The sequence below is a fragment of the Puntigrus tetrazona genome, chromosome 7 (assembly GCF_018831695.1).
Source record: "Puntigrus tetrazona isolate hp1 chromosome 7, ASM1883169v1, whole genome shotgun sequence".
In the NCBI taxonomy this organism is placed as follows: domain Eukaryota; kingdom Metazoa; phylum Chordata; class Actinopteri; order Cypriniformes; family Cyprinidae; genus Puntigrus; species Puntigrus tetrazona.
In genome coordinates this window covers 39,591,451-39,607,866 of record NC_056705.1, presented here as the reverse complement: position 1 = coordinate 39,607,866, position 16,416 = coordinate 39,591,451, and the positions used below count along the sequence as shown (strand labels likewise).

At 37.8% G+C, this 16,416-nt stretch overlaps 2 protein-coding genes across 2 annotated transcripts; both read right to left on the bottom strand.

Moving 5' to 3' along the window:
- Nucleotides 1-4,003: 4,003 nt before the first annotated feature.
- Nucleotides 4,004-12,146, bottom strand: ywhae2 (tyrosine 3-monooxygenase/tryptophan 5-monooxygenase activation protein, epsilon polypeptide 2). The gene is made up of 6 exons (XM_043245926.1): nt 11,912-12,146; nt 10,458-10,657; nt 9,554-9,660; nt 7,494-7,700; nt 5,934-6,070; nt 4,004-4,166 (listed from the first exon to the last, which is right to left on the bottom strand). The coding sequence occupies exons 1-6, from the start codon at nt 11,973-11,975 to the stop codon at nt 4,114-4,116; spliced, it is 768 nt and encodes a 255-aa protein (XP_043101861.1). The 5' UTR covers nt 11,976-12,146; the 3' UTR covers nt 4,004-4,113.
- A 530-nt stretch (nt 12,147-12,676) lies between these two features.
- On the bottom strand, nt 12,677-15,841 carry psmd9 (proteasome 26S subunit, non-ATPase 9). Its single transcript, XM_043243311.1, has 6 exons — nt 15,530-15,841; nt 14,711-14,810; nt 13,857-14,044; nt 13,542-13,643; nt 13,330-13,418; nt 12,677-13,236 (listed from the first exon to the last, which is right to left on the bottom strand). Exons 1-6 carry the CDS (start codon nt 15,653-15,655, stop codon nt 13,209-13,211), a joined length of 633 nt encoding a protein of 210 aa, XP_043099246.1. The 5' UTR covers nt 15,656-15,841; the 3' UTR covers nt 12,677-13,208.
- Nucleotides 15,842-16,416: the final 575 nt, after the last annotated feature.

Below are 16,416 nucleotides of genomic sequence, written 5' to 3'. Positions count from 1 at the left end.
GCGTTCATATTTATAAAAACTGTGTTCGACGTTGAAAAGTGCATAGCTTAGCGTCAGGGTCTGAGCGGACATACGCACGTTTTACTGTCGGAGTATGGCAGGTTTTTGAAAATGTAAGCTGGTCTTGCAGCTCTCTGTTCTACATTATGATGATTGGCGATATTAATTATGCTAACGGCATTAATTAGGAGTCGTTTACAAGGCAGAGAGCTGAAACCATTCCAAGATTAAACCAACCAGAGTCAGGATTATTTGCGATATCGTAAGCAAATTCTAGAAGCTAAAATGAAAATACATTTACACAATTTGTTAAACCTGGTATCTGGTATCGTTCAATTAAACTCAGCTCAAGATGTTGTCTTCTTAACTATGTTAAATGCAACCATGTACCACTTTTAAAGGAACAATCCACTGTTTGTGGAAATAAGCTCATTCTCCATCTCCCCCGGAGTTAGTAAGTTGGGTTTTACCGTTTTTGAATCCATTCAGCCGATCTCCCGGGCAGCACTTTTAGCGTAGCTTAGCATAGATCATTGAATCCAATTAGACCAGTAGCATTGCGTTCAAAAATGACCGGAGAGCTTCAATGTTTTTTCTATTTAGATCTTGACTCTTCTGTAGTTATATCGTGTAGTAAGACAGACGAAAAAAGGAAAACATGATGATATGAATAGGAACTATACTCTCATTCCGGTGTAATAATCAAGGAAGTTTGCTGCTGTGCCATGGCCGCAGCAGGCACAGATATATCAGAGAAAATAGTCCCCAGCTTGCAAGGCATTTAATAGGATTCAATAATATACGCTATAATAAAAGTGCTATCGCCAGACCCCAAGATCAGCTGAATGGATTCAAAAACAGTAAAACTCAACCGATTAACTCTGGGGGAGCTGGAGAATGAGCCTATTTGCTAAAAAAGTGGAGTGTTCCTTTAAGACCTACAACCTATTTTCAGCTTGTGACTTCAAAGCCATTGGCCTATATGACAGCAGAAAGAGAAGCTTCGCTTTGAAACAGAAACACAAAGCTTAGCAACGGCATCAACACACATTAGCGACGTTTTATGAGGTCTGACAGCCAGAGTCTCACCTGGATCAGATCATAATCAACACAGGAACATGGACGGCTCTGGAAGTCATCAGCGCTCAGACACTTCGGCTGGAGCCTTTCAAACAAGCGCCGGGTACGGGATGAGGACACGTTCACTGCAGGCCTTCAGCGATACCCTGCCACTTTAAGGTTCGGTGCAAGACGTATGCATGCATTTATTCAATTTAAAATTGAAATTATTTTATTCAAGACATAATAGTTTAGACACAACAGATGCAAGGGTTTCTAACAATCTGAGAATCCTGGAGAAAAACCCCCCAAAAATTCATGGGTTCCATAAAAATATAAAGCAGCAGAAACGTTCAACTTTTTTGTCTTAAGAGGAACGTGAGGACATAATCTTGGGACTGAAAGACTTTGCATCTAGCATCAACTTCTGGACCTCAGCGCCCACCAACACGAATTACTGAAATGCATCAGCGCCCCCTACTGAGCCTCGGTGTCATGAAGAAGATGATAAAGGGACAGTTACAGGGTTGCATCTTTTTTTCTGTATAATAAAAGTTCAATGTTTCATTTTATTGAAACGTGAAAAACCCCAAAAACGTCTAGATTTCGAGTGGTATATTGGTGTACACACAGATGAATATTAATCAATGGAAATTATGGGAGAACGTTACAATACTAATTCAACGCATTGTCATTCCTTCGTAATTGTTTGTTGAATTCATTGGCAATTTGTGAGAGCGAACACTGATTCTGCACCAAGTGTTTGTTTTTCCCCTGCAATCACAAATGACCCTCAACTCAACTCCAAAGAACCGAATCAAACAGAGAAAAGGTAAAGATAGTGTTTTATTGGTTCTTTTATTTAGTCTTGGTTTATCTGAAAGGTTGAGTCGATCCCATGCTGAGTCTCCATGAGTAGACGGGTGCTTGTTGGCTTCAGGCAGAATTAACAGTAGTACAAATCAGATTCAAGTTACATGTACTGAAGAAACAGAAGAAATACAATGAGGATGCAGACGGAAGAGAGAGAGAGAAAGAGAGAGAGAGAGAGTCAGAGTAGATGCACAAAGAAATCCTGGACACACTTTACAAAGTCTCCTTTGTTAACATTAGTTAACGCATGAACTAGAAATGATCAGAATATTTGTTAACCTGCTTAACTTATAGTCTCCTTGTTGCATGATATTATACTTACTATAGTAATAACAGTACTGTGCATAATTAAAAGTGTCATCAAATTTTATAGCATTTTTTAAACAATTGTTTGCTTATTCTGAGTGCATTAACTAACTCGATTTAAAAAAATGCACTGGCGTTAAAATTGACCTACGGTTAAAGAATGCCGTTTAAATATCGTTCACTTGTGCCAACTAATGTAAAAACAAAAAAAACCTTATTGTAAAGCGTCACCAAAATCCCTAACTAGAGTTTCACTTCATACTCAACTGAAGGAAAACTAATGCATCTGGCTTGTTTTGCATCAGATCTTGAGAATTTTTTTTCCTCCCTTAAAACACAAAAAGCCATCCTATTACGGCTTTATAGCAATATTTCTGCAGCGGCAGCCTCTGAATAACAGTGAGGCAAGGGTTGCATTCATTTCCTAAAAGCCTGCAAAGCCGTTATTGACCCGCCGTCACAGACCGCGTCGCACAACACCACAGACAGAGAACCTGCCGACCAAAAACACCAGCACTTAGCTTTTAAGGAAATGCTTGTGAGGGTGAATTGATGATAAACACTTCGAGTTACAACACTGCATGAACATAAAAAAATAAAACGCCACCGATGATGACCGCTGAGCTCAATAACTGACGGATCAACACTGATGAAGAAATAGGCAAATCTGTGTAATTAGTGTGTGATTCTCAAGGATCTTTGAAGGGGTAATAAAACCAAACCTTAAAGAGGAAACTCTGTTCTGGCCTCATACAATCATATAAGATCTAAGTGAATAGTTCATTAAAAAAACACTTAAAAAAAAAAAAAAAGAAAACACCTAATATACACTAAACGTTTGGAATAACTGGGATTGCTTGTGAAAGATGATGTCTCTTCTTCTAAACAAGACTGCATTTATTTGGCAAATTGATAAATACAATGATATTATTACAAATTTTAATTTTTTGTTTTCTACTCGAATATAGATTTTAAAACGTGATTGACTGCCGTGATCAAAGCTGAATTTTCAGCATCATTACTCCAGTCTTCAGTGTCACACGATTCTTTAGAAATTATTGTAAAATGCCGTTTAGTTATTACTGGCAGTGCTAGATTATTAATAATGCTGAAAACAGTGGTGCCTAATATGTTATATTAATATACTATGCTTAAAAAAACAGCATTTATTTGAAGAAAATGTATATATTTTTCAATTATAATTATATGCACTGTCACTTTTGAACAACTGAATGTGCCCTTTAGTAATTCACCATCAATAATTAAAATAATTAGAATGATTTCTGAAGGAATGATGCTGATAATTAGCACCGGTATAAACGAGTTGGTATTCAAACAGAAAATAGACATTTTAAATTGTAATTATATTCTACTGTATTTTTGAACAAATAAGCGTTGCCTTGATGAGCAGAAGAGACTTACTGTAGTCTTAATTACTCCAAACTATTGTAGATGGTCAAATAGGTTAAGAGCAAAGGTACAAACAAGAAAAGACAGAAAGTGATAAGACAGAACCAGCATTCAGCATCTGAACTCTTCTCTATGACACCATGAGCGTCCCTGAGAGACAGGGAGATATATATATATATATATATAGAGAGAGAGAGAGAGACAGAAGAAAGAGAGAGAGAGAGAGAGACAGAAGAGAGAGAGAGAGAGAGACAGAGAGACAGAAGAAAGAGAGAGAGAGACAGAGAGAGAGAGAGAAAGAGAGAGAGAGACAGAGACAGAAGAGAGAGAGAGAGACAGAGAGAGAGAGAGAGAGAGAGAGAGAGAGAGAGAGAGAGAGAGAGAGAGAGACAGAGAGAGAGAGAGAGAGAGAGAGAGAGAGAGAGAGAGAGAGAGAAGGGGGTTTAGCATGTTGGCTATCACATCTCACTGGTTTTCATCCTCAGCATCTTGCAGCGCCGTTTTATTTTGTTCTTCACCTGAAAAAAAAGAAAAGAAAAAAGGATGAGTCTTTGGAGTTTGTCTTAAAGTGTGCAGCCACTGATGAAGCTGAAGTTAAACCACACACAGGCTCAGAGTGAGACGCTAAAAAACACAGATACTGGCTGACCCGTTTAAGTTTAAGAGGAAGTGAACATATAAAAAAATAAAAAGTTAAATTATTATTACTAATATTTTTATAAAAAAAAAAAAAAAAAGTAAAAGTTGCATTATTTCTAACTTTTGTTCCATGGTCCTTAATTACGTTTGATTTCGATTTTTCATCTTTAAGGCTGACCACATGGCATGAGAAAATATACTTCATAAAACACACACTTCTTGTTTCATTCTTCGTAATTCAGTCACTGAGATTATCATTTTTAATATTCTTCAATAAGTGCACACAAATTCTGGAATTATAAATGATAATTGTAATAATAGGCTCATGCTGTAAATTGCACAAGGAAAAATAAAACGAGCAAAAATTTCTTTTTGACATGAGTGCGTCTAATAACTTCGACTAAAATAGAACAATCTCTCTATTAAACTAATTTAATTATTCTGCGTGAATGAATGCGTTCGTAAACACTCCAAATATACGACCAATTAGACCCATTACCTTTTTAATCAAACTAATTCTACATTCTGAGAACGTGCCGTGGTTAAAGATGAATCTCTACATTAATATTGCATGTTAACCCCTACATAATTAACTATTCTTCTCGTCATTAAACAAAAGCGTATCAGCGCCGTGTGACGTGTCTGTGGACGACGACCGGTGCAACTCCAAACACTTTCACAGGTGTTTCGGTCTTCTTCAAGCCAAAATAACAATCAACACACACCCAGGAGAAGATACTCAGACTTGTGTGCGCACGCGGCATTCGAGCAGACAAGAAAGTGCATTTTAGTTTACTCCTCGCAATCTGTGCTGTGGAAAAGTCTATTTCAGCTTCACGAGCGCAACCTGGTGCCATGCAGCGTGAATGAAGAAGACAGACAGGTGAGGAAGAGCGTGAGGAAGAGCAGCTGGAGGACTTACAGAGAAGCTCTAGAGGAAACGCGGTAGGTTTTAGCATCACAAGTCTACATCGGCAGAATGGAGAGATTAGCGGTTAGAGAACCCTTAGCATGTTAGCATGGGAAACGTAGAGCAGGGCTCGTCCGATTAAACTCAGGAGACGAATCATTATACGACTGACGTCAAAAGAGCTACTTCTACAAACAGAAACTAAAAGGTATTTAGGTACCAATTAATTAAAAGCTTTTAAAAAGTAGCAGCAGAGTAAAACAATGTTATACTTATTTCATTTAAATCATTTTTAGTCCAAGAATACTTTTAAATGGTTAACTGTTTTACTTAATAATCTGTACACCATTGCAGCGTTATTAAAAATCACAGATTATAATATTAATTTTACATTATAGAAAATGAAACTACAGATTTGTTTTTTTCCTAAAAAAACTGTACATTTGGATTAAGTACTTATTCAAAAGGTAGTTTCCAAACATAATCCTAACCATAAAGTGCATGTAATTAATTAATATTAAAATATATTATTACACTAAGATGGACGCCTTGAAGTAACAAAAAACATTAACTTTTCATTTTAGGTTCTTTCATTTATTTTGTATCTCAAACTACAGTAGATGGGACTACATGGCGTGTGGCTTGATTCTGGTCCCTTCTCCTATCCGTTAAATTCAAGTTTAGCTGTTTTACTTAAAAACGAGGCAAAAATCATTTGTTCTCATGCATGTCTCACCGTCGCCCTGTATGTCTGAGGTCCAGAGCGTCAGGTTGTCCCGTAAGAGCTGCATGATGAGCGTGGAGTCCTTGTAGCTGTCCTCGCTCAGCGTGTCCAGCTCTGCTATCGCGTCGTCAAACGCCGCCTTGGCCAACCTGTGGAAGGAAAGGGTGGAGAGTCAGAGGGGCCAAGGGCCGCAGGACGAGGAAATAAAATTAATAAAACATTCATAAAAGAATTTGTATTTAACAATTAATCCAGACTACCAAACTACATTTTTTTAAATATATATATATATATATATATATATATATATATATATATATATATTTTTTAACTCTTAACTATCATTTTTCTAAATTATTATCAAATGTGAAGTGATTTGTTTTTTTGTGTGCATTATATAATTTAATAAAATAAATTATATTGATAGACAGTTTTAGAAAGTCTTGGAAAGTGGGGCCCTTCAAGGTAAAAGTTTTGGGAACCTGAAGCGCAAATATTTTAGCAGTGGGATAAAATGATTAATCATTAAATGATTAAAAACCCATACAGACATAAAACCTAAACTAACTGAAAATGCAAAAAAAACTTTCAAAATAAAAATAAAAAATTCAAATAAAAACGTATTCAAAAATATTAAAGTAATGGTATCGATAGTTAGCTACTGTAACTGCTTATCCAGGTTTTTGTGCTTATTAATATTTACATCGTCATTTAGCAGATGCTTTTATCCAAAGTAGATGCAATCAGATCAACGAGAGAGCAATCTTTTTTTCTTAATAAAATTTGTCAAGATAGAATAGAATAGTGCTAGTATTAATTGGTCAGGGGACGGCGAAAAATAAGTGTCTAAGTATTTTGTTTTGTTTTTTAAAATGGCTACAGATTTATCTGATCGGATTGGCTCGATAGCTCAAGAGAGCCAGAGCATCACAATACTCCAGTCTGGAGAGAACAACAGCTCGAACGAGGAGTTGGGCGGTCTGCTCTGACAGGAAGGGTCTAGTCTTCCTAATGTAGCATAAAGCAAATCTGCAGGACCAGGTCACTGCAGCAATATGGTCCGAGAAGCTGATCATAAGTCAGAACTCCGAGGTTTCTGGGCTGTCCTGGAAGGAGTTATGGCTGACGAACCTAGCTGTATAGAGTGGTTGTGATGAAGCAAGGTTGATTTGAAGGGCGACGATCCTCCGTTCAGCCAGAAATATCTGTCAGATAGACTGCAATGTGAGCAGCTACAGTAGGAGAATAGACTTGAGTGTCATCAACGTAGCAATGATAGGAAAAGCCATGCTTGAGGTTTACAGGTCCTAAAGACGACATTGTAGACGGAGAAGAGAAGCGGTCCAAGTACTGAGCCTTGAGGAACCCCTGTAGCAAGATGTTGAGAAACCTCACCATCCCAAAACAACCTAAATGACCACCCTGAGGTAATAACTGAAACACTGGAGTGCAGCACGAGAGGACTGCAGTTTGTAAACGTTGTTGCTACGACACAATATATTGTCTTGCTAATACTGGAATGAAACGGCATCAAGCAATGCACGGTTTAAGCGAAGAGAAAAGAAGCCCAACCTGCAAGCACGGTCAGGAGAATTAAGGATCTCGTAGTAGAAGACGGAGAAGTTGAGTGCGAGGCCGAGCCTGATGGGATGCGTGGGCGGGAGCTCAATCATGGCGATGTCACTGGCAGCTTTATACGCCACCAGACTGTTCTCCGCTGCTTCCTTCCTGTCATTACCCGTGGCAAACTCCGCTAGGTACCTGTGGTAGTCACCCTTCCTGCAAAACACACAATAAACACCAAAATAAGTGTGTGAGAATATCACCTTAGTAGCTACAATGACTATTCAGAGCTCGTGCTGTCAGAAATGCGTTCAAAAATACACAGAAACACTATAATGAATAAAAAGACTACATTGAAACGCATACTACGCACATCATTGGGGCGTTGCAACGCTTTGTTTATTGTTAAAAGGAAAAAAGTAGTATTATGCAATTAAAGGGACAGTTCACCCAAAAATGTCCAGTTCACAAATTCTTTTTAAATGAGACCATATCAGCTTCAGTTCTTCCAACAGTCACTGAACTGAAGAAACAATTAGACTCCTAATAAGAGCGGCTGATATTTGTATTTGTTTACGTGAACAAACCAATTGAACGAAGGGGCCAAATTAAAAGTTTAATGGTGGAATGATGAAGACCAGTTTGTTCACTTTAAATGCTTTAGACATGCAATGCATCCACGTTTTACATTATTACTGTGTGCGTTAATCATCACATCACTGCATGATTGCGTGTAGAAACTGGTGAATCGGTTATTTGAATAGAACCAGTTCACAGAAAAACAGCAGAATTTCACATTTGCCTGTGGCTCTGGATTACAGGTGATAGTTTTACACACAATGTTCAGTTCCTTGCACAGACTGATTGTTTCAATGTATAAGACCTCAATGTACCATCAGGTTTTATTGACTCTTGAGACATGATAGCCATTTACTTGCATTTTTACTCAAAATCCACAATCTTTACTCTTCTACTGACAAAAAGTCACTTCGATCTTGAATGTCCGGAGGGAGAGTAAATTAACAGCAAGCTTTCATTTTTAGGTCAACTATCTTTTTTTAAGCACTGCTTTTAAAACAAATGTAAAAGTGTTCAGGGATTTGATTTCAAAATGTACTGAATGCGTCAAAACAATTAAATACATTTATATGTCAGCCTCTGGCAGAAGCTTAAAAGGGTCATATGATTGCTAAAAAGAAAAAAAATTGCGTATTTGGCGTTTATGCAAATTAAGCTGCCAAAAACACATTTTCCACATACTTTACATTATCGTTTTTCTAAGCCCCACCTTTCAGAAACTGATCTATTTGTACAAAGTTCATCGTTCTAAAAAAAAAAAAAAAAAAAAAAAAAAAAGGTTAGGTGTGCCCTGATTGGCTAGCCACCAAGTGCGCTGTGATTGGCTGAAAACTTCGAGCAAGCGGTGGAAACGTTAAACCTCTTTCTATAACTGTGTGCTACGACCCCAAAGCAATAAAACACATTAGAAGCGAGGCATGTGTTGCATCCACTGGGACTCAGTACTGTTTTACGCGTCGCGCAATCGAAGAAACGGCAAACATCAAACTACACCCTTCACGGCTTAAGACTTCTTTTAAATAAGAAAATGTAACTTAATTGTTGAGTCAAAAGCACCAGAATGGCAACTTTAGGCATCTTTTCTATGCAACAGCGGCTCGTAACGCTCCAAAAAGAAAGGAAAAGTTAAAAAATATGAGCGCTTTTAGTCTCCGACAATTCAGTGAGCGTGACTAGTATGCTTCGAGGTATACATTTAATAATCATGCATGTTTCGAGGAAATCAAATCCACGACCTACACGAGGGAATCGTGCCACGCTCTACAGAAATAAAGCCCAACTAAGAGACCTCAAGTCCTAAATGCATATTTAACCGGGTTTCGTAACGCAAACAGGAAGTGCATTAATTCCGTACTTTATAGGTCTGTTCTGGTTCCGTGTTAAATATGACCACTGGCTTTATTTCCGTAGATCACGGGACTATTCCCTCACGTCGGTCATGGATTTGATTCCCAAGAAACATGCATGAACATAATTTGTCAAACACCTACATTTTGTAGTAGAAAACTTTGGATTCTCCCGTGTTGGCTGAAGGAATGAGGTGTTTGTCCAGTACATCCAGAATGTCATTGCAAATAGATTTCAGCTCATTCTCAACCTGCAAAAGAGTAATAACGACGCCTTTTAACACCATGAATATAAAATGCACGTAACAATATGCAATATAACCCAATAAAACATGTTTCGCTGTATATTTCGTTTGGCATGTAAGGCATGATCGCGGTTCACCCTTTAATAAGTATGTGCGTTTAAATCTTACGTGACCCAAAAGACACCTTGTAAAAGCTAATAGGTCTAAAATATTATTATAATATTATGATTTATCCTACGTTAAAACCATCAGCTAATTAATCATATATATATATATATATATATATATATATATATATATATATATATATATATATATATGTGTGTATGTGTATGTGTGTGTGTGTGTGTGTGTGTGTGTGTGTGTGTGTGTAAAAACAAAACAAAAAACTTTCACTTAAACGAATAGTTCTTTTGTATTTCAGCAGAGTTAATTGTGCTATTTATTTTCATGCAGCATCAATATTCTGGTCAGAAAAATTTCGAACTCCTTTAATTACGAAACATTGCTTTAAGAGGGTTTTCAGCTTAAAAAAACAAAAAAAACCTTGCTTTTGCAAGGAAGGGAACATTCTAGAGGTCTGTGGGATATTCTAGCGTTCTCTGGAATGTTGTGGGACTGGTCATAAAAACATTTAACATACATTTTTAAAGTTTTGGACTCTAACACTTACACTAAACCGTTGTTAGCTCGGTATTATGCATGAACCATTTCGTTTTTCCGCTCGAGTCAAATCAGCGTGCGCATGTTTTGGAGCGCCATTAAAGGAACGCACAAAAATGCGCTTTTCATATCCAGCTCACCAGCTGTCTGTACTCGCGGATCATTTTGAGCTTGCCGTCTCCTCCCTTGCTCTCCTCTTTCTGCTCAATGCTGCTGATGATCCTCCAGGAGGCTCGTCGAGCTCCGATCACGTTCTTATACGCCACCGATAACAGGTTTCTCTCCTCTACCGTGAGCTCTGTGTCCTTTCCTGCAACGCTCTTCATAGACTCCACCATTTCTGAAACACAGAGAGAAAAATCAAACTAATTCAGTACATAAATAATGTTTGAGGGTTTAAACAAGTTGATGTTAAAGCTGTAGTTTGAAGCAGATGCTTATTTAATACTAAGGTTTGGGAAAGTAGACATTTATCTCAAGGCATCTTTCTTCTGCATGAATTAAACTCGGTTTACTTGACACAGAAATAGTCACAGATCTTTTCTTTGAAACTAGCCTATATATTTCAACATATATATTTCACAATATTTTTTTTTGCAGCATTGCATTTTTACTGCAATTTACAAGAAGCAATAATGTGTTTTACTAAAAAAAAAATTGCATACAAAAATTGTGATTTATTTTGATGTTTTCAAACTAAAACAACGTTTCACCGTCTAAGGTGAAGTGCTATGTTGAGATTCTTGGAGAAAATAAAGCTAACTTCTATAACTGCAAGATGTTATGCAGTAAAATAATTTGGCTTTGGATGTTTCCTGCTGTATGTTTTAACGCTACAAAAAAAATAAAAATCCTAAGTTTATTAGCGTCTATCTGAAAAAAGCCTAACTATACAGATTTACTGTAATAAACCTTTAGACTTGGAAGCTTTTAAAAGCAACTCCAACAAACCTAAACCATCTCAAAAGTCCATTTTAAAGATTTCCAAAATAAATATATATATATATATATATATATATATATATATATATATATATATATATATATATATATATATATATATATATATGTGTGTGTGTGTGTGTGTGAAATTGCACTTTCTGTCATATTTAATGCACCAATGAAAATGACTGACAAACACTGACACAGTAAAAACATCCAATGCATTTGATCATTCAGGAAGTGCAAAATAAACAGTCACTATTGCATCATCTAAACCGGTCTGGTTTTATTCAGGTAATTTGTAGGGAAAAGAAAAACGCTGCGTATTCTTCGACAGTCATGCTCTCGATTAAAAGTGGCGTGCGACTCTCGTAACGTGGATACATCGTGAGATCCTAACCACCCAGGACAATCACGGATCAGCGTTTCATTAGCTCGATAATAACATCGCACGGGTCGGGTCGAGTCGGTTTAGGCCTGCTCCTGGATTTTCCTTCCCGTGTCGCCGAACAGACACGTGCGAACGGAGAGCGTTATCTTTCGGGTTCAGCACACGTTTTTACCAGCAGCGCGGCGTCCCTTTGTCCGTCGTTTCCCCTCGGCTGCGATTCAAACGCGTGACAACACAATTCCCCCAAAAATATCGACTCACCGTCGTATCTCTCGGCTTGTTCTGCCAGTTTCGCCTGGTAAACCAAGTGCTCTCGATCTGCCATGGTTACCGGGGAGCGGGGGAAGGCGGGCGAGCGGAGGCGAGAGACGCGTTTCGTTCGCGCAGACGGGAGCAAAGTGAATAAATATGTTATATCGGGGTACTCGGTGCAGCGGCGGCGGCTTAAGATCCTCGCATCCCACCGGCGACCAAATATGGCGACAGAACTCCATCCGGGAAATTGGCTGCGCGAGCCCTGCGCACTTCCTTCGCGACGGCCCTGGAAACGGGTTCGCCTGGTTTTTGTGACGTTCGTATTAAAAAAAAAACATATAATAAAAAAAAAATAACTATGTGGCGTAGTAGTCGTAAATTAATTTTCCTCATTTAAAGTGTCCAGGAGGCATTTTTGATACCTGGCATTAATACATTGCTATTCAAAACATGTTCATATTTTAATAACGTAACGTCACAATCATATTTACACGACAGAACGAAAACCATAACCCAATGCAGTCCTTTATTTCTAAAAATAGCAACATTTTAACATAACATTTACACATATATTAGTCAAACAATCACATCCAAAATAAGTGTGTACTGTTTATTAATTATATATATATATATAATGTATATATATATATATATATATATATATATATATATATATATATATATATATATATATATATATATATATATATATATATATATGTATATGTATATTGTGTGTGTATTCCCCACACAAGGAGATACTGAAACACATTTATTTTTCATACTTTATTTTGACGTAGTTTTAAGCATGTAATATTTCATATTCCAAACTATAAGACATTTGAGAAGCATAGAGGAAATGAAGGCACGGTAAAACGTTTCCAAGTCCGTTTTTCACGTAAGACTGAAAGTACTGTGTTTATTACTCATTAAAAGAATAGTTCACCCGTCAAAAAAAATAACTCTAATTAGTCACCCTGGTGTTCTTCTAATCAAATAAAGCGCATGCAACTTACGCAGCCTTTCAGAGCCCAGTCACTTTTTTCGGCTGTTTGAACAGGAAAACGTTGAGAACTTTTCTATATAGATGCACGAAATTTAACAGGAGAAGACGGTAAGTAAATCAGCTCATCCTTAAGAAAATATTTCCCTAAATGCTCGGTCAGCTCTCCTTGGTCGCTTATCGACTCAACTCAGTTTTACAAAAGAATTGCAAAAGCAACATTAAAGTTAACCCATTGCTGATTTATTTAGTGCAAAAGAGTGTTGTTTGGGATAAAGATGATCCTTGCCCTTTCACTGGTCATCTGTGGACGGGTACTAAGTTGCACCTATTGACAGACAAATTAAAAAAAATTTAACAGACTTCTTTTACATTTTCCTTATTAAATTAAATAAATGCAATGAAGAAACACATTACTCACCCCAGCAATCCTCTACCAGACCACTGCTTCGGAGTCAGATTAAGATGCGCTTCTTGTCCGCTTCGAATTACTCCAACACGTAGAGATTTCTACAGCAAACAGAAATAAGATAAGATCAAGCTGGATCTCGTAGTGTACGATCAGGAATGCAAGCCATATAAAAAGACGCTACCGTTTTAACTAAAAGTAAAGAGTGTGGAGGTGCGACGAACCCCTTCGCTGTGCTGGACGACAGAGGCCACGTCACGCAGGGTCCTGAAGTTTTGTGTGTTTATGGACCCAAACTCTATAATCTCATCACCAACTCGCAAACCCTAGAAACAGAGGAGAACAGACATACGGTTTAAACTCTCCAGCTGCATCCTCAGTTTCTGTAGAGGCCCAAAAGAGACTTGAATACTGCTCAAATCAACCGTGCATCTTAGCAGAAAACAATTCTCACGTAATGGACTCGGTTTAAAAATACGGCATATTCGTTCACAAGCACTTTTTTTATTTTTTAAGTTAGAAGAGGGGCGCAAACTCACAGCCTGAAAAGCGGGGGAGCCCTGTGTTACAGCATCGACGAGCGCGAACGCTGCTGGAAGAGACACGGTCGAGTCAGGGCCTTCCATCCTGCTCTCATCTTTCTCCTGCTTGACTCTCGCTGTTGCATGCAGCTTATGAAGGGCCTCCTCGATCTCCACCATGATAGCCTTATGATCATTCTGTAAACCTTAAATTATATGAGAAAAGACAAATGATTAGTGTGTGTGTGTGTGTGAGAGAGAAACAGAGAGAGAGAGAGAGAGAGAGAGAGAGAGAGAGAGAGAGAGAGAGAGAGAGAGAGAGAGAGAGAGAGAGAGAGAGAGAGAGAGAGAGAGAGAGAGAGAGAGAGAGAGAGAGAGAGAGAGAGAGAGAGAGACAGAGAGAGAGAGAGAGAGAGAGAGAGACAGAGAGAGAGAGAGAGACAGAGAGAGAGAGAGAGAGAGACAGAGAGAGAGAGAGAGAGAGAGAGAGAGAGAGAGAGAGAGACAGAGAGAGAGAGAGAGAGAGAGAGAGAGACAGAGAGAGAATATTAGAATGATTTCTAGAGAATCATGTGACACTGAAGACTGGAGTAATAATACTATTTTTTTTTACTAAATAATAAAATATTTGCATGACAGTAATAAATTATATTTTACATATTCACACAGAAACAGTTATTTCAAACTGTAAAAACACTTCACAACAGATTTTACTGTATTTTGGATAAAATGGAAATCTTACTCATTACAAACATTTGACAGCTAGTATGTGTGTGTGTGTGTGTGTGTGTGTATATATATATATATATATATATATATATATATATACACACACACACACACACACACACAAATATGAAAAGCGCACTCACAGGAGATGTTGTGTCTTGCTGTCCGGACCTTGTACAAATCCACATCAGCGCGAGGAAAGCCTTCCAGATCAACCAGAGGAGCGTCCATGCCCACACCGTCCACACACACACACACACACACACACGTTATCAAGACACGGACTCGGTCCTCTTCAATCAAAACACATCAGCCAGCAACATATAAGCTCACTATAATAAACTATATTATAAATCTATGGCCAGATCCCAGGCATTGATCCTCTAATCGGACGCTTGACTGCATGAGGTTTTATTTTTTTCTTTATCAATTTTTTTTACCAATAAAATGGTATTAAATCAATTTTGCAAGAAGGGCCATGATAGGACCATTTTGCCTTTATCAATCTGTCTGGAGGAAACAGGAAGTGACGTTACAGAGAACTATTTTTTAGTGCAACCAAAAAAAAAAAAAGTTAAATTGAACAAAAAGATGAAAGTATTATTTCATGCAAACAGAGTAAATCCATCTTTGTTTGGGTGCGTCATATTTTGCCCTAATTTATTAATTTTGATATGAATCTCAGTTGGTCGTATTTAACCGTTTTGGTGAACAATTGAATACAAATCAAACCGTAGAGTATAAAAGCCATCGATATTTAGGTCGTTATCTCTCATCGTTCTCGTTCACACGCTGAACGCCGTCACGCGACCGTCGTTTAACTGCTCTTCACATCTTCAAGATATAAACGTTTGAAACTTTAAAAACCGTTGCGTTCACGTGCTGCAACGGACGCGTTCCGCGAGAACGACGACCAAACACATTTAAACGCACAGACGTTGATGTCTGCGGGGTGAACGTACGGTCTGGAGCATGTCGTAGTACGCCTGGATCTGCTCTTCGATGTCGTCCTTTCTTTTTATTAGCAGTCGAACATCGTCTTCTGTAACGTTTGGCTTCACGGCGTTGTTTTTCTCGGTCATTTTCATGACAGGTGCTGCCCAAAAGCGGCGGAATGGTCTTTATTTAAGTAATAATGTATAAGTAAGTTAATGCTCAATTATAGTTTCGTTTCAATAAATCTTCCAAACGTTTACTCCAAATGATTCAACAGAAGCGCTGAAAGTAGCGACTGATCCGAGTTCTTCTGTGGATTCACTGCCGGTTCGTGAACGAACTAAACGATGCATTACTGCCACCTATGTGCTGGAGCGTGAATCTGACGTAAAATAATTAATAGTTAGAAGAATGATGATGACGATGATGATGATGATGGTACATTTTCAAGAAGTTGTACTTTTTTCTTCACATTTAAAGGGATTCATAGGTCCGTTTCGGATGAACCGATTCACTAAGAATGAATCGAACCTTCCAAAGTTGCGTATAAAAAAGCCCGCTTAGAACGGATCGATCTAACCGAACGAACGGAACGTTCCAAAATAAAAAAAATATGACAGTTTAGAACGAATTAAGAACGTTTCGAATGTTCCATAAAATAAACATGACCGAAAGATTCAGCAGGATGAATCGGACTTACCTTCGCAGCAATAGTCCTACTTTAAATCATACCAAGTTCATCCCTTTAGTAACTTCAACAAAAGCTAACAGCTACGCTCTGTTTTGCGAGCGAACTGTAGCGATGAAAAAACGCACACTTTATAATCTTTATTAAAGTACCAGACATGAAATTTGTTCTTCTAAGCTAATAAGCTAGTTAAAAGACACAATGTTTTGATGAAGTTAAGCCTAT

Bases quoted from the DNA above. Each gene is read 5' to 3' on its own strand.
- ywhae2 (XM_043245926.1), bottom strand. From the start codon at position 11,975: ATGGCAGATCGAGAGCACTTGGTTTACCAGGCGAAACTGGCAGAACAA. The intron at 9,661-10,457 runs GTGAGCTGGATA...ACTCTTTTGCAG, and splicing joins TCCGCGAGTACAGACAGCTG to GTTGAGAATGAGCTGAAATC. The intron at 7,701-9,553 runs GTAGGTGTTTGA...TGTGTTTTGCAG, and splicing joins AAAGTTTTCTACTACAAAAT to GAAGGGTGACTACCACAGGT.
- psmd9 (XM_043243311.1), bottom strand. From the start codon at position 15,655: ATGAAAATGACCGAGAAAAACAACGCCGTGAAGCCAAACGTTACAGAA. The intron at 13,419-13,541 runs GTTCGTCGCACC...TGTTTGCTGTAG, and splicing joins TCGTCCAGCACAGCGAAGGG to AAATCTCTACGTGTTGGAGT. The intron at 13,237-13,329 runs GTGAGTAATGTG...GTCTGTCAATAG, and splicing joins TCTGGTAGAGGATTGCTGGG to GTGCAACTTAGTACCCGTCC.